This window comes from Lasioglossum baleicum, chromosome 1, assembly GCF_051020765.1.
Source record: "Lasioglossum baleicum chromosome 1, iyLasBale1, whole genome shotgun sequence".
Taxonomy (NCBI): Eukaryota; Metazoa; Arthropoda; class Insecta; order Hymenoptera; family Halictidae; genus Lasioglossum; species Lasioglossum baleicum.
Genome location: NC_134929.1, coordinates 12,768,416 through 12,791,082, shown reverse-complemented (window position 1 = coordinate 12,791,082; position 22,667 = coordinate 12,768,416). Strand labels below are relative to the sequence as shown.

General features: G+C 41.4%; 1 protein-coding gene across 1 annotated transcript in view; it reads right to left on the bottom strand.

Annotated features, from left to right (window-relative positions):
• The window catches only part of LOC143214975 (nose resistant to fluoxetine protein 6), a 47,044-nt gene continuing 24,377 nt past the window's right edge, over positions 1-22,667 (bottom strand). Inside the window, exons 4-13 of the mRNA XM_076436622.1 lie at positions 14,290-14,543; positions 13,788-13,958; positions 12,756-12,849; positions 10,849-10,968; positions 10,358-10,523; positions 7,451-7,626; positions 6,031-6,160; positions 4,401-4,718; positions 3,544-3,712; positions 1-3,473 (exon numbers count right to left, since the gene is read on the bottom strand). Coding sequence (XP_076292737.1) covers positions 3,587-3,712; positions 4,401-4,718; positions 6,031-6,160; positions 7,451-7,626; positions 10,358-10,523; positions 10,849-10,968; positions 12,756-12,849; positions 13,788-13,958; positions 14,290-14,543 — 1,555 coding nt within the window. The 3' untranslated portion in view covers positions 1-3,473; positions 3,544-3,586. The remainder of the gene's footprint in view (positions 3,474-3,543; positions 3,713-4,400; positions 4,719-6,030; positions 6,161-7,450; positions 7,627-10,357; positions 10,524-10,848; positions 10,969-12,755; positions 12,850-13,787; positions 13,959-14,289; positions 14,544-22,667) is intronic.

The window sequence follows — 22,667 nt, the reverse complement described above, 5'->3', positions numbered from 1 at the left end:
AATATTTATACTATTTCTACGTCGTTTTATATGTTTCTTCAAAATCGGACGAAAATCAGATGAAACACGAAATAGTGACAACATCAATATTTTGGAATCCTTGCAATATTTACGAATATTGCCATTATTTTGTGTTTCAACTGATTTTTTCTGATTGCAATATTTTATTTGAACCCAAGTTCCGCTTCGCTCAACGACAAATAAATTAAAAAATATAAAAAATCTATTGGAACATTTTAATTTAAAAAAATATATAATAAATTGAAGAATAAATTAGCCGTTAAAGAGTAGAATATCTCTACTAATACTATTTCTATGTCGTTTTACATGTTTCTTCAAAATCGGAACTTATAGCCGCGGTCTCCTCTATTCTCACAATTCGTTCACGCAATGCCAGTGTCTCTAGAAACATTGCCAGTCAACGATCTGAAAAAGAAAATCGTGTATGGTAAGTTCGAGAGAGCTTGCGAAACACGTGTGCTATGCAGGATGGAATCGAAGGTAGGCTAGTTAGCATTCGGTGCCATAGCTGAACCGGCTCGGCGAGTTTGCACGCGAATTTCAGGCAAACGCGTGGAGGCAGGTTCGATCGATATCGCAGGATCACGTCCAGCTCCCGGGCACACGTCACCGACGGACGCGAATATGCGACAAGCGGTTTCGATGTCACGCGGACGAAGCGTGGCAGGATCGAGCCTCGCACCGTTTCAAGTGATTTCGCGGTTGCACTGTGTCGGCGTCGGCGTCGCCGTAGATACGATTTGCCGGCACTTTGTCGTGCCCGTATTGTCATGGGAACGCGTCATCGGGTTAACTTCACAACGCGAACGAAAGACATAACGATAACGCGATCCCGGGACCAGCGATTACAACGATCGATACCCTGTTAATCCTTCAGAAATGACGACACTACTCGACGCTGATTTCAAAAAGCTTTAGGTTGTTGCATAAATAAAACCTATTGATCGCAGGAAGCACTATTGTAGTTAACATATTCTGTCAACATATTGAAAATTTCTTGATTACACTACGGTGGAAATTAAATTTTTAATTTGCAAGACTGTCATAGGGTGTCCAGCAAATGAGCATAGTTCGCACTAAAAAATAACATGTATGATGACCTGCATGTTGAAATTTCTGCATTAATTGTATTATAAATTCACAGATGTCTCGCACGAAGAGATCTAATTGTTTCACAACTTATTTGCCACTACATTAATTTATTTGACAGGTGTTCGTTACGACGTTCCACGTATTCGAGATAACCATTGCTGTTATTAAGCCACCCGGTACGTAAGATGGAGCAGGAAAAGTGGTCAGTGCGTCTGAAAGGCGGCTGCGGCCGACAGGAATAAGTGAAAGGAACGAGCCAAGGAGCGGCGATGAGGCAAAGATGGAGAATGTACACTGGAAGTAACTCCGTTAGGGAAACAATGGAGATATTGCCGCTGTCAGGACACCTCGTGCATTTCCGGTTGAACCGGAGTGGCGAGTCGGAAGTTCAGACAACGTCGTGATGGCGATGAGGAAACTTTGGTAAACACCGAGTCGGAAGGGAGAAAGAAACACGAAGGCGGCGAGAGGCGGGGTTGTTCGTTTAGAGTTTGCCACCCGTTTTGACAGTTTCAAAGCAAACAGAACAGATGCGCTTTCAATCTTACCCGAAACTTTGGGCATGGACACCCGAAATCTGAAGGGAAATGTTTGCTCAAGATGCTGGATGCGTCGCGTGTCTTCGAAACCATAATTCTCCTCTAAAATCTCAGTTATTTTCCTTCCATTATTTCCAAAAGTTGGCGAGGTTACAAAAATATAGTAGAATTACACGATCTAAGAAACAGCACGGACCCGAGCTTTTTTATCTTAGATTTTATGTTTCATTTATTACAAAAATAAGTACAAGAATTTAAGAATATTGTGTTAGAGTCTATCTTCGACTTGTCAAAATGATGGAAAGAAAATAATCATTATAAACTGCTGCCTTCCACAATCGATGCAAAAGATTTTTATCTTGCATGAGGATCCACAGTCGAGTAACAATCAGTTTTCCTCGATTGGATTTTTTCTGTTCCATGACATTGGAGATACCCGGTGAAAGAACTCGTGTACCGCGCGGAATCTATTGTTTCGGGGTTGTTTTTGCGGCGAGAGCTCTCCGGCCGGAATGAAGACCGGGAACAAAGGAACACTTTGAATAATCGCTCTATGGAAGAAACACAGAAGTTTCCTGGACGATACCGCGACAGAGAATCGCGGGAATCGCGCCTCAGCCTGTAAACTTCCCCATCGGGAATCTATTCGCGACGCTCTCCGAGTGATTCTTGCGAAGGCCTTCTCATTAAAAGTTGCTGCAGGGATGGCACAAACGTTATCGAAAAACAATGCTCGTCCCGGGAACAGGGTAATGAATATTTCGACGATTGCAGTTTCATTAACGCGATCGCGTCGCTAACTAATGTTCCAATTAAACTGCCGCCCTCGCTCTGACCTGATAACGGAAGAAATATTATATCAGCGAAACTCTACCCGACAGAACTTGACTAAATTTTCTGGGCATCATCGGGATGGTGTCCGGTAATTCGAAAAAATATTTCAGAGGGACGGTTTAAACGGTAGGAAAGAGGTGAAAGAAAAATCTGAATCATTTGAAGCTTGAAGCTTCTACTTTTATGCTACTAAATTGAATTTTTCGAATGAGAACTGAAGGAGCTTGATATATTATTCTCGGAGAGATCTGCTTATTTATGGAGAAAGAGTCTAACGTAGTTAAAAAAGTAAGTATAAGAATAATTAGGAATATTGTTAAAAATACGTTTGAACAAATTATGTAAGGTAGAAAAAAAATTAATTTTTTTAGGGGTGGGAGTTGCAAGCAACCCTTTGGGAGACACTATCTAATGTGTCGATACTATCTAATATATCTGAAAGTTTCAAGATGGTCGCATTGGTGGAAAATAGTTAAATAATTGAAAAACAAATGAAATTACGCCATTATAATATTATAATATAAAGGGTGGGGCGTTATAAACAGGTGACCTGAATAACTCGTTTAAATATCCTGCTAGAACCTTATTGGAATTATTGCAAACATTGTTTCTGCTATTTAAAGCACTGCACACCGTTGCTAACAGTCAGAATAAAGGGGATAAATAAACTCGAGGTAATTCGAATTGGTACCGATGCTATATTCACGAATATTTTACAAAAAGTGCTTAACGAGTAGGAAGAACAAGCATTTTCATAGCTCTCTCTGTAATCTCCGTCTCTCGGGAGCGGAAATGACCCCTTGGGGGTGCAATTTACAGAGCATATTGACACGATAACGATCTCCTCTTTTCTTCCCCACTTTCGCCCTCTAATTCGTAGAGTCACCGTGCGACGTCTGTGGGGAAACGCGGTTCTACATTTCCCGTTGTTAAACGTCCACGAAGCAGGCGACCCCGGTGCTTTGATCCTCAAGACGGAATTATTTCCTGAAAAAAGGCAGATAGACACCTTTAAGTACGTGTATCGACTCTTGCAATTAGGGAGGTAAATACTCACCGCCAATTGCACGATAGACTACGCTCGATCTCCTCTGCCAAGCCTACCTGACTCGCTTCTTCGAGATGAAAGCGATCTTGAGCAGATTGACTACGGGCGCCTCAAGGCCGATGGAAATGCAGAATGACATCAGGTACGAGGCGACGAGATTGCCCAAGTACAGAATCAGCTGGAAAAACAAATATGTCAAATCGATCCGACGTGAAACCATTAACTGATTGCATTTCGGTAAGCGACCACTGACAGTACGGAACTATTTTATTTTGTGGATCGGAAACGAAATGTGATTTAGAACTTTCTGGACGATATCTGAAAGAAGATAGTGCAGGTAAACTTTGCTTTGGACCCTTTCTCTTTAAAATAAATCATAAAATGTCCGAGAAAGTGTGTTGAGAACATCGGTCGGTGTCCCTTTGAAGGTTGTTTAAACATGTCTAACCGTCGATAATGTTATTTAAAAAATACCGTCGTACTCAGGAGAGTCTGTACAATCGTTCTGTGTAAGAAACATGCCCGTAGCTTTCGTGGTTAAACCAGAAAAAATTCTCAAAGTCAAAAATTCGTCTTTTTTAAACCCCAGAGCTACGCTGATCAAGCTTCCACAAAATCGCTCATATCTCAAGACGAAACATTCATAGCTCACTAAAATTTGACACAATGACAGATAAGAGTATACAGAAGTGACCAGCGAAGCTACTAAATCTTAATTCACACCAACGCGGAAGCAGACTAAATTTCTTTCACGAATAGCGCGTCTCTTGGAGGTTTCTGGGCATGTATCGAGGTTATCCTAGGGTCAGATCGTTGAAAGCCTGAATGGGGGTCCGTCGATGGGAAGAGTGATAATGGTGTCTCACCACGAGATTGTTGTGTAGATGCAACGGCCCATCCATCTGAGTGGCGGTGATCATCATGATGACAGGGTGCACCAGGTACGCGCAGTAAGTCAACCTCGATAGCGGATACATCAGCCGCAAGGACAGCACGCTGTCGATCATTTTAGCGGATCCGGTGCAGCATTGAATCACGATGAAGGATACGGACATCGCCCAGGCTGTGTGACCTAAGGCGGCGTACACGGAGCTCACAGTCACCGTTAAATTTCCGGGGTAAAGACCGTAAACCACGGAGAACATCACACCGGTCGATATCAGCCAGCCGATGGCTCGCGCCGCCTGCAACACACAAGCCGAACCTGTCATCTTGAGTCCTGTCAGCTCCCTTTTGTTTCCCTTGGACCTTCGAACGTCTGTCGATGTTTTTTGTTAGACTGACGCTGGCGCCCGAATGGCGTAGCTTGCAGATTCGAGCCTTTAGGAATCTTTTGGATTTCATTTAAATTTCAGCTGAGGTAACCAGAAATTTTGAACTTTTTTTTCATACATCCTGTAAATTTTGACGAGAACATGCTGAAAATCCAAGCTTTAATCTTAGGAATGCACTGGTTCAAAAGTGATGCGGGGTTGAAGTTCAGCGATTTTCACCGTTTTTGAGAGTAAGTGCGCCGCCATGTTGGTATGTAGCGAGTATCACGTGTTGTCTAACGAGCGCAGCTGCTAGGTGGCAGCACAAGCACGCACTGATGTCGATAACGTAGAGCGGTCCCAATGGTTGGTCACAAATAAATATAACAATAATTGAATTCGTGATAGCAGCAACACACTGCACGGTACAATTTACAATTTAAGAAATAGATTTGTAGTTTTGGTTACTTAATAGTTGGTCCCAAATAAATGCAACAATAATTTAATTCATGATACTAGGGATTGTACAATTTCCGTTCCGTTCCGTTTCCTCGTCGATCTCAACCCGTAAGCTCCACTCTTATTCGGACAAACAATGAACAAGATTTGATAGACGACGTTGCCGAGAATTTATTTATGAGACGATACGTCAGCAGAAACTTTCGACAGAGCCTTCGAGGAAACAAGGTTCTGGACAGAGTCCAACGAGAGCCGCAGTTCTTACGCTGGTAGCATTTATGATCGTCTTACAGCTTGACCACAAACGTTTGCATCCGAGGCAAACTGAATAGCCAGGAGAAAACTTATCATTGTTCTAGTAATATTTTGCATTCAGAATATTCGCTGGCATTGATCTACCGCGGGTTTTCAATCAAACTCGGCTTGGAAGCTCGAAAGCACTTTGTCATATTACAGAATCTGTGGTCTATTAAGATTCTTACGCTGGTCCAAACAAACTTCGAGAAATTCTACAGAATTCGATGAGCACTCCCTTAAAACAAATATTTTCCACTTTCCAAGTTGTGCAATAATACATTTTTAACTGTTTTGGTTTGAAAACATACTCAGATCTAAGAAAACGGGGACTGTACGATCTATGTCCGTGTTTACACCCGCGAGATCATAAAAAACGTTGAACTACACGATGTAAGAAACAGCACGGACCCGAAGATTTTTCTAAGAAAAATGGCTGAAGCCTTATTTCTCGCGGGTTTTTTTCCGTACGTTTCTTGAGGTGTCTTACCAAGGGCAGCTTCAATTTGCAATTCGTCTTGAACAGGATGTATCCGGTGATAATCCCGATGAAGTATGGCCCGGCCCTCATCCAGGGTTTGTCGTACAGTTTGTCGAACAGGGCGAACGGTTCCTGAACCCTGCGTTGCGAAAGAAAATAAAGAAAATTGAGTCTGTTGTGAGTTCGGATCCAGACAGCGAATGGAAAACCCGATACTCGTTTAAGTCCAAACGATTATAAGATAACGGTGCCGTAAAGTTCAACGAGACCCAGCAGCCCGTTGTGGTGCGCTGCGCTCAGTTATTAGCTATTGGAAATTGGCCCATTACCCACTCCAATAAGCTCTAATTCCATTAAAACCGGCTGATACTTTAGAACCACGTGTCGCGAACTGCTACGCCCGGCTAACCTGTTACTGCTCTACATTCAGCGAGCCATTAACATCTAAAGTTGAATAACATTATAACGCTATGAAAGTAAAACAAATTCGCATTTTTATGCGGCAATCTTAAGACGACGGGCTAACGAGGAACATCGGCCTCGTGTCTGTCGTAAATTTTGATGAAACCCTGCGCGTTTATGCTTTAGCCAAGAATATTTCATGCGTATCCTTTTTTATCGATATTTGGAAGTTGCTAGGGTTGTTTAGGGTTGCCATGCGTCCGGGTTTTTCCGGATTTGTCCTACTCAACGACAAATAATTGAGAAAGTATAAAAAACCTATTACAATATTTTACTTTTAAGGTTAGAATTTTAAAATATAATAAATTTAACAATAAATTACTCGTTAAAGATGTGAATATCTTTACTATTTCTATGTCACTTTATATGTTTCTTCAAAATCGGAACATTTAGCCCCGGTCTCCCCCACCTAATTAGGCCTGAAAATGGGGGGTGGCAAAGGTTTTAAAGGGAATAGATTCCTTTTTCCAGTATTGCAAGGGTGCGGGATTCGCGTTCTCATTTCTCGATAATACAAAAACGGGATTTTTCAGTAGTCAAAAACGCTAGATAAAAGATTGATCAAGGCGCTATCTCCCTCAAAAGTCCCATTTTTTCGTTTACAAGGCGTAATTTGCATTATTCGGCAGCGTAATTTGCATTATTCGGAAGCATACAACTGCATTTTCATAACTACATGCTCCCGAATAATGCAAATTACGTATTATCGATAAATTATCTTTTATCTAGCGTTTTTGACTAGTGAAAAATCCCATTTTTGTGTTATGCAAACGAGTCTAACACCTTACGGAGACTAGATACCTCTCGATACATAAAAACTAAGTCAACTTTATGGTTCTTTTATCGGAAACCTCTGGATCGGTCGAGTTGAAATTTCGTGAAAGGATAATCCGGACAATATACGAACACTAGCGTACGTTCATCAGCGTTCGCTGAACGTATGCTGCACTCGTGGCCGATTAATTACCTGGCGACATAGTCGTTGCCGTAGGCGACGAAGAACGTGGTGAACCACGACGAAACCAGCAGAAGTAGAACGGCGGCCGCGACGACCTTTAAAAATCGTACGGACAGCAACAGCAGGAGTATCCCGAGAACGTAGAACTGCGTATCGTTCGCCATGTACCAGCTCCACAGCATACACTGGAAAGTTGTTTAATCGAGTATTCATTGGATAATCGCGAGATCCGACCAGGTTCGACCGTGTCGGAATTGCGAAAGCGACGGAAAATACTTGGCTCGGGGTACCATGGTTTCGACCTGGCGAGAATTTATCGAATCGAAAGTCCACACCCGCGGGAACATCGATTCAAAGTCACAACTGCTCGTTCAGCGGTAGGCTCGTGGTCAGCATACTACTCTCGTTTTCCTTCCCCGGCTATTTCCTTCGACGAATTACGGAACTCTACGCTTTTCGATCTATTCCGCGGCATATCCTACGCTATACTCCACAAATCGCTGGGCTTTTAGGTCAACGAACAGAGAATTGCACATAGAACACATCACGCGGGGATAAAAACTTCAAGGTCCATTGGAAATGGTTTTTGCTTTTGCTTGATCGGAGAAACTATTGTTTCTTGTTACATTGTGGTTCTTTGTCTGCTGAGAATGAGAGCTGTATCTCGTTCCAGGAAGTTTAGCATCACGCTCGACATTTTTAAAGCTAGTGTACTCCAGGAATATTTATCCTAGTGTTATATTTTGGTTTTTGATAGATCAATTTATAGAAGCCAGAATGAACGAAACATTTGCTGTTATACTTTGAACCTGCATAAATGTTATAAATGCATGAACATCCGCAGACTATTATCGTGAACCACGAAGCAATGTTTTAAAGACGAACATCGCTACATTAACAACACCAGACTTGCATATCAAGCTCCTAAATTTATTTAACCATCCACTCTTCAGACGACCAGCAATACTTCCGTCTCACTGTTTTTCATTCTTCGAACATTAGAAAGCATTTAAAAAATCCTCGTTCCCAAAGAGTATGGTATTATTAGACCAACAGCCGATTTCCGGTATTAAAAATCTGCAATTCTATGATAATCTTCGGTATCCTGTTTTTCGAAAGAGGTGGCCCGAAAGTGCAGGGTCCGTAATTGTTGGTCTATGATTTTTATGCAGAATGGGCGGACGTGTATCCGGTAGGTATCCGAGGCGATTCAAGGAATCTTTCTTTGCCGGTGAAACCGGTAATTAACCGTCTCTTTCCCCGCATCGTATCGGTGAAATTGATTTTAGGATGGCTAGACAGTCCGCGTTGTCGTGCGCGTTCGTCGCTTTGGAACTTTCTCCGGGAGCGATGGAATTAATTATCGGAAAACGATCTGGTGGCCCGTACACCTTCCTCGTCCGCCATCTTCCCTCGACTGTGGTGGCTTTCTGTCGGATATTTTCTTCTTACCTTTGAATAGTCTTTGCTTTTCGTACGTGGCTGCATACGCGCCGGAATATTACTTTGCTTACGCTCGTTTTCGGAACCGTGAGCTTCTAGTGCTTTCTGAGAGTCGACTTTAATATTTCAACAATTTTCTGTTCTGCAAATCTACAGCTCCTTTTCAGCAACGATCTTGTTCTTCAAAAGGAACGTCCGTATTCTGGCATTTTCTACCCTGAAGTTATTGATTTTTCAGCTGTGCCGATTTCGTTAAAAAATATCGCGAGACAGTCTAGCTTAGGTCGTCTCAAGGGATGAAGCCTCTACTTCCACACTATCCACACCCTTAAATTGAATTTTCTTCGAGATATGTACCGTCTAAAGAATAAAGTAACGAAGCAACTTTCATTTGAAAGTGCTTTTTGCCATTGGGGGAAATATACCACAGAATCAGATTATGTAGCTAATGAAACCGAGGCTGCATACACACACACACAGCTGTGATTACAGCTTTCATCTTTTAGACTCCGCAGATCCTCGTAAAACATGACATAGCTGACTCAACATGTTCTCTACTGGATAGCTCACGATAAAAGATCTGTCTAATATTCGAAGAATGAATTTTCTCAGAGCCACAGCATGAGGTATCTGGTTACCTGAGACTCTTTTATGGACTCTAAAGATTGACTAGCTAGCAGACGTCTATGCCAAGCCAAATATACCTCGGTCCAGGTCTCGAAGATGATCTAGTGCTTATCATTTCCCTTCAAGAATACAGCGAGTTCAGGTAGAACGCGTTTGTGTCAACCACTGATATGACAATTAACACCAACTGCCCTAGCGAAGAGTCGCAATGAACAATCTGTACTAGGGCTGTAACTTTCCTTCGAAGGTCGAAGATTTCGAAGGAAAGTTACAGTCTTACTGAATACGTGAGTTTTGTCAAGCGCCAAGCCTGTCTTGCCTTTCTTTTCATTTAGTCCGCGATATCCGATTTCACCGAATTTAATAAAACTCATTAAAATTTTGTTTGCAAAGTATTATTTTTTAAGTACATTCGTGATATGATCCCGAAATTTATTAATAGAATGCACTCTTTTAAAGTTAATTTAATTACGAAAAATCAAAACGGAAAGTTCAATGTCAGTCACCGGTGACTGAAAGTTAATATTTTTATTTATCCAAAATCGTGTCATGGTATGGAACTCATAAGTTACAACTTCATACGTTTCGAAGACTTTGAGCACTTGGAAGACTTCGAAGCTTCGGAACTTCGAAACTTCGAAACTTTGAAGTTCCCTTCGTTCCTTCGAATCCTTCGAAGCTTCGGAAAAGTTACAGCCCTAATCTCTACGTCTAACAATTGAAGAATAAATGTTTTTAGAGCCACAGCATGAGTCACATGCTTACATGAGACTCTTACTAGTTATTATACGTCTATCCCAAGCCAAGTACACTTCGTCCAGGTCTAAAAGACGACCAGACGCTTACCATTTCCGATTGAGGGTACAGCGAGTTGATGTACAAAGCGTTCCTCCACCAGAACTTCTCGCAGGTCAAATGATCCATCATCGCCGGGGAGAAGACTGTCCTGGCCTGAGCCTGTTTTATGGCAATCTCGTTTATTCCCAGGACGAAGAGATACGCCGGCGTCAATCTGGATAAAAGGGAATCGAAAGAGGTGGTCAGTCGGGCCTGATAATCGTCGAACTACGAACAATCGAATTGGATTACTCGTCCGTTCTCTCAGTCGACGATCGCTTCCCGAGACTTTATTCGACGATCCTACCGGTATATCGCGTTTCGGACAGTTTTCTATCAAACCGTGATCGATGAGAGCTTCTCCCTGCCCTGTGTTCCATCGAGACGTCACGTTTGCGAAACATCGTTGGCGAAAAGCATTGTACACCCTCTTTCCGAAAGGAGAGCTTTCAAGGTTCGATGAGAGAGCTGTTATGGTCGAGATAGCGGACTCCACTCACCTAATAAATCTGTAGAGGATCATGATGACGAATTTCGTGAAGCACGTCCTCGCGAAGCTTTCCTTGTCCGTCTTCAGGCTGCCCGATGACCGATAGAACAGGATCGTGACCAGCAAACCACTGAAAGAACAGTTCTGGTGAGGATTTATTTCAGTCTATGACAGGGGTCATTATTTTATTTTATTTGCCATCCATTGGAGGATCTCTAAGGGTTGATCTATATGTCTGTGGTTCAGGGTTCACGCTTTCCTGATCGATTTCTAAAGAATTTATCAATAAGAACTCGAATTATAGCCATTTATTTTTGGATCCTTATTTAGAGGAATGTCTTTCAGCTCTATCGTTGATGTCATACGAGCAAGTTGTTTGAGGATGTTTGATGAAAAGGATGAAAGATTGGAATTAAAAGTGCAATGTTCTGAATGATTCATACTTCATATGTTGCTTTGATGCTTTCGAACAAACTGAAGCGAAATAGAACGTTCGCCAAGATGTAAAACGTTTTTGACAATTTTGCTATTGTAGTTCGCGGGTGTTCGTGCAAACCACATCTTCTTGGGCACATTCGTCGAAATTACAATGAAACAGGACTTTGTGCGACCCCTCCCTCGATTTAACGATAACATAAAATCACTAGAGTTAATTCACCCCATAAATGGTATGTGTAAATTCCTGTTTCCCTTCGTCAACTAAACGTACCAACTTCTACGACCGAATAAAACTTTCTACAAGGATTAACGTTACCCGAACATCATATAAAAGTGAAACTGTGTTGCATTCTACCGGATACTTCTGCGGCGAAATTTCGCAAAAGACTTACGGCTCGGAACGACCGTAAAGGTAGACAGGAAAGTGTCAACAACCTGCACAAGCAACACGAAAACGTGACGCGAGCAAGGATTGCAAAACAATTTCACGGCTGCCTGTTGCTTTCACGGCACGCGAGTAATTCTGCAAGTCACCGCGTATTAATGGACTGTAAAAGGAAAACAACAAGTCCGCGGGAAAAGTGTGAATTTGATTGACATTTCGCGTGATGGCCGCGTTTACCGAAGAATGCAGAAATCACGATGTAATCGCTTGTTTCGCGTATAATAACGGGGCCCGGCGTTATGTTTCCTAGCGATAAGTGGAACGCGATGTACACCGGTCAAGGGGTCAGCTAATTCGCGAATAGGAGGTGCTATCGGAAGGATACTGGACTTTGCAGAAGCTTCGGAAGGCAGACTGCTTCAATCGTGTGTTCTGCGATACTTCACATGCTGTTCTTCATCATTCTCTCTGTGAATGTCTGAACGTTCTTGCTATCAAAATAAATTGAAAAATGTCCTCTCGAAATGGCCTCGCTCCCTTCAGAAATTGTTTGAACATGTGAAATCGTTCACAACGTAATTAAAAGAAAATACTATCGCCTTCAGGACAGTCTATAGAATCGCTTTACGTAAGAAAGATTTGCATATCCTTCACGGTTACAGCAGGAAAAATTCTGGAACTTCAAAAATTTGACAGTGGAACGATTGCAAAGGGTTGCAACTTAAAGGTGTTCGAGAATGTAATCAGCTGCAATTTCAAGTGTCATTGAAAAAATATTTACAGACAACTATTAACAGAAATAGTGGGGAATACGAAGATCTGTCATGGTAGGGTTATTTAGAATATATGAGTTCATTATTCCTTTCCGACCTTTCGGGTCAAATACCCCACTGTGCGTCGAGACATTGATGAAATTGAACAGAGAGGCTGACAAAAGCATACGAAAACAATCTGCAAAGTTACGCGAAAGTTTCGTGTGAGTAAAGGGGATGTTGCAGCACCGCGAGCATTCTAGGGTTTCGCCTAGCAATACAATACGATTTAGATAGAAGCTAAACCGGCTGCTGAAGCGTTGATCGTGGTGTCTTAATTACCTGATGAAGAAGAAGGTGTCCACGGAGAAGGTGGCGTTGCTGATCGTTTGGAACATGAAGTTCCGTTCGGTGACCGTGCGCAGCGTCTTGTTCTCTGGAAATATCGTAAATATGGAAAGTGATCGTCGATGGCATTATCAGTGAAAGTTCCTCTCGATTCGGCGGATCGAGAGAATGGTGGTCTCGATTACAGTGGATCAGGAAAAACCGGTATAATACACTTGGTTACGTCACAATGCACGCGCGCCCCATGGCTCGCGCGCGGCGAAAGTGGAACGGTTTTAATTGGACTTGAAACTGTATCAATTTGACTCCCCGAGTCGCAATACGAACTCGATTCCAGGACACTGTTTCCAACGGATAGCCTCTGCCGCCTCGCCTTACCGAGGCTCCATTACGCCTCGTGTTCGTCTCAGATCGTTAAAGCGATGCGCCTCTTTATTACGTATTCGACTACACTCAGTCTTAATTAAATTTAAACTGTTCCGAACTCCGTGAGAAAACATCGCACGACAATCCACTCGAGTTTGTTTCGAACCGCGCGAAGCCGCCTCCACTTTCACCACCCTGAGATCATTTTTCAAGAAATATCATTTTACGGGCGCGTGTGTACGTGTTCTTGCGTCAGTGAGTGTGTAAAGCGAAGTCTTTCTGTGATGGAGGTTATTGTCAACAATAGAATGCATTTTGATTGTTTTGAAATAATCAACTAATTCAAGGAATTTAAGAAGAAATGGCTGCGAATTAGTTTGTGCATCTAATAGGAAGATTGCGGAAATATTCCGGAGAGTCATGAAAGAATGTTGCGAGTCTAGAAGTGGTTCGAGGATGTTTGTGGAGAGCATGAGGTTTGCGGGAAGGTGGACTGCGCCCTTGGGCGACGAGGCGGTTTAGATGGGAGCAATTACGGTCTTCTATGGTGCTAATCATCTGCGAAGTTCTAGCGGATTAATCGCAAGCGATGTTGCTCGGGCTCGGGCGGATCCTTCGTGATTAGGAGAGATTGTGTCGAGGTAGTGGGGCGAACTTTACCGGCTATGGCGAAAACTTGTAGGTACGTGTGCACCATGACGACCCAGCCCAGAGAGAACACTCTGAGTCCATGCAGACAGGTCAGACTGTCTCTGGCCGCGGGCTCGGTGCTAATGATCTTGCTGCCGTTCGTGATGGGATTAAAGGCAGTCAAACATTTGATCCAGAGACCTGCACAGAGAAATAGAGAGTAGAACGTGATCAATATCTATTGAACATCCGAAGGGTCCCTCGCACAGTGTTCAGAGTCTCAAAATTAATAATTTCTAAACTAATTAATTGATCACTTAAGATCCCCGATGATTTTTTAAAGATGACAAGAAGGTGCATCGATCGATGAGAAAAAAATGAAAATGATCTACAAACTATATTATATTACAAATGTTTTAGGATAATAATGTTTCGAGATTTCATACTTGAAAAAGTTTTTAACATTGGCTCGAACGGTGTGCCCCGGTTCAATTTGTTGGAGAGCAGAAAGGAGATAGATTCGATATCTTACCTCTCCGCTTGTCAGTTTTCGCGTGGTCGGCCAGATCCTTTTGCAGATCCTTCCCCTTCTCGATCAACTCCTCCCCATTGTCCTGGCCCGTCGACACGCCACGATCCTGGTTCAGGTTTTTGTTCGAGAAATTGCTGAGCCTCTCGTTATTGTTCGACACGCTTGATGACTCCACGTCCTTGAAGATCGACAGGGTCCTGTACTCGTAGATCGTCGCGCACACCATCAGCAAACCTATCGTTCCTCCCACTCCCCTAAAAGAAAAACGATAAAGCTCGTTCGCAGTTAATCCTTGACAGCTTTAAGGATGTTCTGGAGGTATATAAAAACGCAATAAAATTTTCGAAAATTTGACAAGATATAATTCGTACTAAATTAATGCATTTACCAAAGTTTGGGTTCGATTCACTGCACCGTTTAAGAATTATAGCAACTTAAAGTTTGCACATTTAACACGTCTTCTTATGGAGAATTCATAAAATTCCACTTCAAACCCTATTTAAACCTTGAAGAAACGCAACTAGAAACTCCAGTTTTTTTTTATATGTAGTAAAAATTATGCAATTAATTATGGTGAAAATTTATTAGGACTCACTGAACAGTTACAGAGCAAAAAAATTATAAACTGTTACAAAACGTCAAATTTATCGTGTTGTCTCTCACTAGCATGGAAGCGCGACAAGTGTAGACCACTGAATATAGCTACAGAGGGTACAGTATTCGCAAAAGTTTAATGCAAAATATACTCATGAATGGCTTTCATTGCCATGTATTGATGGATTTCGAATTTCTTGTACTTTTGTCTCCCATTGTACCTCCAGAACATCCTTAAGGGATATTCTTATTTTCGAGACCGTTTCTGCTGAAAAAGACTCGTCGAAAATTAAATTTAATTTGAGAATCCTCGCAAAGATTTCCCGGTGTCCCACAATAACAGCTGACTCGTGTCCCGAAATTCTGGAATGCTCGAAATGGACCCACGGCGAGTTACAGCACTGGTATTGTCGATCGTAAAGCTACTTTTAATAGCATTCATTAGCGTTTACGTAATTTTCCCCGCTGTCCCATAATAGCGACTCGCACGGGACGGCGAACGAGTTTAAAATTCATTTTGCCCCTCGCTCGTCGTGATTAATTACCGGTCTCCGATAAATCGATCACTTTCGAGCCTATTAATCATCGTGTCGATGAATCATATTTGTCGATGATGTTGCCTCACGGAACGCACCGGGTTCTTAGCCCTTGGACCGTTTATCATTCAGTTTTTCTACTGCTTTCATTTGCGCCTACTCGTTTTTCTCGCAAATGCGCAAAATCGTTTACGTGCCCCGTGAAAAATGCGAAACTTCCGCTGGTGGTCCAGGGATTAAATTGTTCTCGGATGTCGGTGATCAGGGCTATGGTAATAAGTAGTCTCGTCGACGCGTCGTTAGCAATGTTGCTAAAAATGTTGGTTCGTTCCAGCTGCGTCTGACATAATGAAATATTAACGCTTGAACTACCGAGCGTGATCTGTATTAGTTTATTATAAAGATTGAATTTATCGAGACTGAAATTTTTTTTTAACACGTTCGCTACCCGTAATTTTTTGTTGCTCAGCTTCATTATTTAAATATTTTTCTGTTCCTCCTTCGTGAAATATTGACACAGTTTAGCAGAAAATATTCATAAGATCACGGAATATTATGCTGTACACTTTCAATACATAAGTGGATAAAGTTAATTTGAATATGTTTGAGCAAAACTGTAGTGGACTTCACATATCTGTGACGTAGGGAACTAATGTGTGCTTGAATCGAGAAGTTCATTACAAAATTTCACCGTTATTCAAATCTGGACACGTCTAATTCCACGGTGCAGGATAAGTAGCTGTCTGATCGTTAGCGACGTTGCTAAAAATGTTGGTCCTGACATAATGATATATTAACGCTCGAACTACCGAACGTGATCTGTATTATTTTATTATAAAGATTGAATTTATCGAGACTGAAATTCTCGTTTAATATGTGCATGAATCCAGAAGTTCATTACGCAATTTGATCATCATTTATATCTGGACGCGTCTAATTGCACGGTGTAGGATAGCTAGATGTCGTTAGCCCTGCTCCTTAAAAATGTTAACTCGTTGCAGCAACGATCAGGACGAGCTAGAAGAGGAAGCAGGAAGCCAATGAGGGGATCGTTAATCTTCCCTGCGATGCTAGTAATTATTCCGGAAAATGAATCTTTCGCACACGATGGATTTCCCAGCGAATCGGTAGCATTCGACCGCCTTCGGACATTACCGCAGATAGAATCATCGGCTCTGTTCCCGGGGCTTTTCCGTCATTGAAACAATGATGAATTCTTTTATTTACTTAATTACGGCACAGCAGTGCGCTTCGGGGAACGCTCATCTTCGATCGAATTGTTTGTTTCTCTCTCGGAGAGAAAGAGCGGATGAGATAAATAACGGCGACCACTGTCATTCTTATGTTTCATGGCAGATCGTGTTCAGCGAGACAAAAGAATCAATCGGAAAAACATCGGAGTGGAATGAGAGCTTTCTGAAAGACCGTGGGTACCCGTTCCCTGTCAGCTACCGAGTTTGTTTCCCTCGAAACGCGACGGAAATTGAAGGATTTTCGACCTCCTATTGACTGAATTCGTGGCAGTCACGATTGCTTCGAAAATCACCGAGACCTCTGCTATTGGTACAACAAACGTAACAATGACAATGATAGCTGAAATCGTTCAGATTAAATCTGCAGGGACGTCGAATTGGTAGACTGAGGATTGCACACGTTTATGGCAAGAATAAATAGATCAAATTCGAAACACTGAAAACATCAGAAGCTAATGCTTCTTCCCTAGGCCAGGATTAAACCACTAAATACTAAATACAGTTCAAATTATATCGTGTTTTTTTTGTGGCATTTTAATAAGAAAATTCCACAATTAAGTTGATGAACGTCCCATAAAAAAATAAGGAAAAATAACGAAGTTTTGTAATTGGATTGGCAGAGGTTCACACGTACATACCCGACCCAGTATCGGATTACCATTTTTGACAGTACAATCTGAGAATATTCAGACGAATATAATTGTTTCCATCTGTGCTCGTCGCTAAGTGTTTAGCACTGCGTGCTACAGGAGGACAAAAACAGCTCGCATAATTTTCGCGGAACAATTTCATTAGTCCCGCGTGTGTACGTACGAACGTACGTTCTTCCTGTTTCTCTTTTCCTGCGTCTGCTCCACTAATGACTGAGCGTGCAATAAAAACGTGTGATTATTATCGCGTGGCGTGTTTCGCGCTATACTTAGCGATCCTTATTCCGAAGCGCAGCGCGACTTTTTCCGTTCGCCGTTAATTCCACCGCCGCATGCGGGTTTTTCTTGCCGGTTCACGCGAAGCGCTGAAAAAATTTGCAATCCCAGAAAATATCTTCGGGAACGTTCTCGTATTTTTTTTTTTCGTAAAATTAAATCGGCCAGAGTAGAGCGTACGCACTCCGGTGACTCAGCTTTCCCAGGATTATGCACTGCTCGCATTCCGTTTCCTCCGCTTTCCCGCAATTAAATGCGAACGATTATGCGTGCGTTTGCATTGCAGATACTCGCTGCGAACCTTTTGCATAACGGAACGCGCGCCATTTGATGATCCGTTCGGAGCTTACCGTGTTTGCGTAACGATTTCCATTCGGCAACGACGAAACGTCTGCAACGCATCACCATAACTGTTTTTATTCATCTCCGCGCTATGATGTTTGATGGAAAATTATTGTGCTTTTCCGAAATTTGTAAATTTTCCGCCGTTGCAATACAAAATGTCAGTTGCATCTTCAGAAATGTAATTTTTAATCATAGTATAAATGTACCTATTGCTGAGGGTGTACGTTTTACTGTGGTATTTATTCCTAACGAGATTAAAATACGTAAAAATAAATATTTTGCCCTGAATTTTCTACAAGTCAATGAGAATGTATTCTCGTTGGCGAGGCAAACAAAATTGTCAATCATTCTCATTACCACGCTTATATTAGCTTGCCGTGTAACTAAGACGTTACACTAGTAAGTAAACGCTAACGTCTTAGTACGACAGTAATGGTATTTTAGAGTTATTTGAATTGAAATATCTTTTGAACTATTAACTTTTCGACATACATAGGTTAGATATTGATGTATTAAAAAATACCTCATTCCATTTAAAAAAATGAAGTTGACCTTCATATGTCGTTTACGCGTCCACCTACAAAAAAGCTACTGACATCTGATTAATGCCCCCTCGAAACCAAGCAAGTTCCATCTCATGCATTTCTTCCTAACATCAATAGCAGCCGAGTTATTCAGCTGGCCTGTTTCTGGCGCCTCACCCTGTATATTGATAAATATAGTCTATCAATATCTTTTTTATCGATAATCATATCGTTAAGTGCATCTCTAGTTTCGCGAGGAGACTAGTCCTTATCTAGATAAGGAGTCATTATACTTCCTGAAAAGACTAATCTATGCCAATTGTCTGCTAATCGCTAACGACGGTTTAGCGACAGTCAGCTATCGGATTTAGGTCCTGGAAACTTTTTTCGAAGCTAACGTTCGTGTACATTGTGCCGAAACGTTTTGTAAATCCAAGTCCATTAGCACGCTGTTCCAAAAGATAGCAGACCCATTGTTAGCCGTATAAACGCGCGCTCTCACCGTCCGCAGAGTACAAAACATGCTCTTTCACCGGTTCGATAAGCTTCACCTGTAGGGTAACTGTACCGATTACAGCGGTATCATGCCTCGATCGTGTACTTTATTGTAAATTTTAATATTATTCCTAATTTATCATGAAATAATAATATGTGCAATCATTTTATAGAAAGAATGATGTGTTCCGAATACAAAAAAAAAATTTGTTTCTAATTGGTACCTAACCTAAAACGTTAGGCTGAAGTGAAGCTCGTTTCTTATCATTGTTGCAATTCACACTGCAGTATTAGGGACATTCCTACTGATTTTTGTGCCTCGGTAATGTGCTCCTTCTTCACTTTAATGAACGTATTGCTGAGGGCTTAACTTTTTTTTATTAAAAAGGCAAGAGAAGTTTCTCTTTATATTTTTATTGTATCGGAGTAGGTATCTAAATAATATTAAAACTTTCCCATATACAATTTAAAGCAGTACAAAGAATATGCAATCATGTGAACAATAGTCCTTCGGTTGATCGAGATAGAAAAAGACGAGAATACATTTTCATCGAATTGTACAAATTTATTCGGGCAAAATATCTATTTTAATCTCATTGGGAAAAAATACCGTAGTAAAATGTACACCCACAGTAATAGGTACATTTATCCCAACTGCTATCGATTTCATACATCGTATCGTGCACTTTCAATGTCGGTTTCATCGAAGAGGAGTGTTCGACTTCGCGAGAGCGAATCGAAAGTCAGGCAAACACGCAAGGAACGTGCGAAACACGTTCCGTGTTCCGAATGGAATCCTGATCGCTTCCGATCATCGCAGCACGCACGAATTTTTCCTTTCAGCGATCTATACGACTCGTCTTGGGTGGATCGCGGGGCATGTAGCATCACGAGCAAACGAAATCGCGAGCTTCTGTGTGTATACAGTAGAGCCTCTTTTATCGGAACTAATTAACCCGGTAGGTACCATGATCCCAATTTGGAATTATGCACGTGGATTGCACTAAGGAGGGCAATAAAAAGAACTGAATACACTCCAAGTGATATTGTTTCAATTCATTATAACAATAATTAATTTCACTGTTCGCATAAATCGTGCTAAATATCTAAACACTAACCAATTAGAGCAACAATTTTGAAATGAAAAATTTGTTACTTAGTTGTGGGGATATTCTGGTTTCGAGGTTATTTTTGAACGAATTTTTATGAATGTTTACTAGAAAACTATCGAACCTTTGGCATTGCGATTTTACATACATGTTCATTGGTGTTTGAAGTAATCGTGCGATTTTCTTAAAGTAAAAATAATCAAAATTACGTGAGTTATATTTTTTTACTGAGTATGTTTTGGGAGACATACGTGAACTATGTCTGAAATGCCACGAAACAGAAGAATGAAGTTGTTTATTAAAAAAAAAAATTAAACCGACTTTGAAAAAAAGCACTAGGAAAATGCATTAAAAAGTATGAAATAATTTCCATTTAATTTATGTGAATACACACGAACTTAAATACAATACAATCTTTTCGGAGGCGACGCAAAATTGAAAATTTTCCAAATGACAGATGCTGCTGATTATGATTTCATTGGAATATGGTGAACTTGGAAATCAGTAGGTGGGAAGAGAAGATACATTAATATGTGAAAGCATTGTAGAAGAGAATTTAAGGATTTTTGTGATTTGCAGTGTCGAAAGTTATCAATTTTGCGCCGCCTCCGAAAAGATTGTATTGCATTTAAGTTCTTGTGTATATTCACATAAATTAAATGGAAATTATTTCATACTTTTTAGTGCGTTTCGAAGTCGGTTTAATTTTTTTTTAATTAAAAGACTTACACACTTTTTCACACTTTTTAGTGGATCGAGCAGAATTTGGTTTTTCGGTCTTATTGGTTATTTGCAATAAAAACCGCAAAGAATGAGAAAATGCAAAATTTGTTTTCGAGCGACCAATCGGGAGACATACCCTACAAAATGGAGAAGGTTTCGTCCTGATTGGTCCATCCATCTCGGAGTAATCGGTGAACATACATAAATGAAATAATTCTTTTTTCGCAAATAAAATCGTAAGGAATAAAAAAATGCTAGATTTGTTTTCATGGAACCACCCCGGTGCATACTGTACAAGATGCAAAAGGTTTCGTTCCGATTGTACCATCCATCTCGGCGTAATCGGTGAACATACATTGAAAAAAAGCGGAAAAAGCCCCTTCAGATTGAATTGAGTAACCTCCTCCTTTTTCGAAGTCGGTTAATTAGTGATGAAACGGATTTGGAATCCGTCGCTGCGAATCGATGGGACTTTGGCTCAACGCAGACCCGTATCGACAGGTGTGCACGGTTGGACGTGTGCCGCGAGTGCATTACGCAAGATCGCCGGCTTAAAGCGCCAGCACGTGAAAGTGCGACCGCTAACCCCGGTGCATTCTCCTCGAATGCGGGTCTGCATCTTCATTCTTCCCATAAAGTACCTGAATCTCTTCTCGATTTAATCCTATCTGTTACTGATAGAAAAATGAAAAAGTACGTAACAGCAAATCATTATTTTCCATAAAAATCCGCAGTTAATTACAACCATTACGCATTGATGATTGAGGGGACTGAATCTGTTGCATATACCTGATTAAAATCCTATAAGTTGTGCACTTTTATGCAAAATAAACATTTTCTAGATGTGGAAGCTGGACGGGATTTCTTTCAATAATTTTAATAAGTCGAAAATAACTTAACAACGTTTTACTAGTACTATCGCTAAGAGAAGGCCACAGGTTTACGCAAACGGTTTAACCTTGTTTATCGAACGCGTTGCAATTTCGCTGAGTTTCGCTTGTTGCGCCGCGTCGGGACGAGTCGTTGCATCACGAGGTTCGAATAAGGTGTGCGCGTCCGCGCGGGACTTTCCTACAAGTTATCAAGAGCCGAATCAATCGCACATGTAACAAGCGCCTTGTGCACCGCGTTGCGTCACTTATGGAAAAGCCGAGAGAAAGCGAGAAGCTATGGTAATCGGAATGAACCATGAAATACACCGGTTGTCTCGCGCCGCGAGTTATGGTCTACGTTCACCGACCGCAGCGCATCGATTAATGATACGACAGCTCTCCAACTGCGGCGGATCAAGTTCAGTTTGCCAAGAACGACAGAACGTCCGTAATGTCTCTGTGAGAGACGAACGCTCGGAGAAAGCGAGAATTCACCTAATCTCAAAGCTTGAAGACAGCTTGACCCTGGAACGATGATCATTAGTAGGCTGAGAATTAGATGCGTTTAATAACAAACATTAGCAATCAATACTTAAAGCAGTGAAACCATTCGAAAAATAAAGCATATTATGATATTGTCGATCTATTGAAATGATTAGGCGACGAAACCAATTTTTATTTATCTCCTGCGTGTTGCAATCGATGAACAACATTTTTAATTTACATCAAGACGCGAAGTATAATAATTAGAGGGTACTCTATATGAAATTGTACCTGCCCATTTTCGTCATAAATGCAGAAAATCAGCGGTCTAATAATAGCCGATATCTCGCTTGTTGCCCGGAGCGTTCACCCGTGCAGAAAAATTCCGCGCCACAATGGGAGGAGACGTTAAAGAGCGTCGCGACGCACAGTGGTCTAAACGGGCCATTTAGCTGGACAAAATTATTCTAGCATTATTAAACATTTTCTTGCCAGATTATCCGAGATGTTCAAAACAT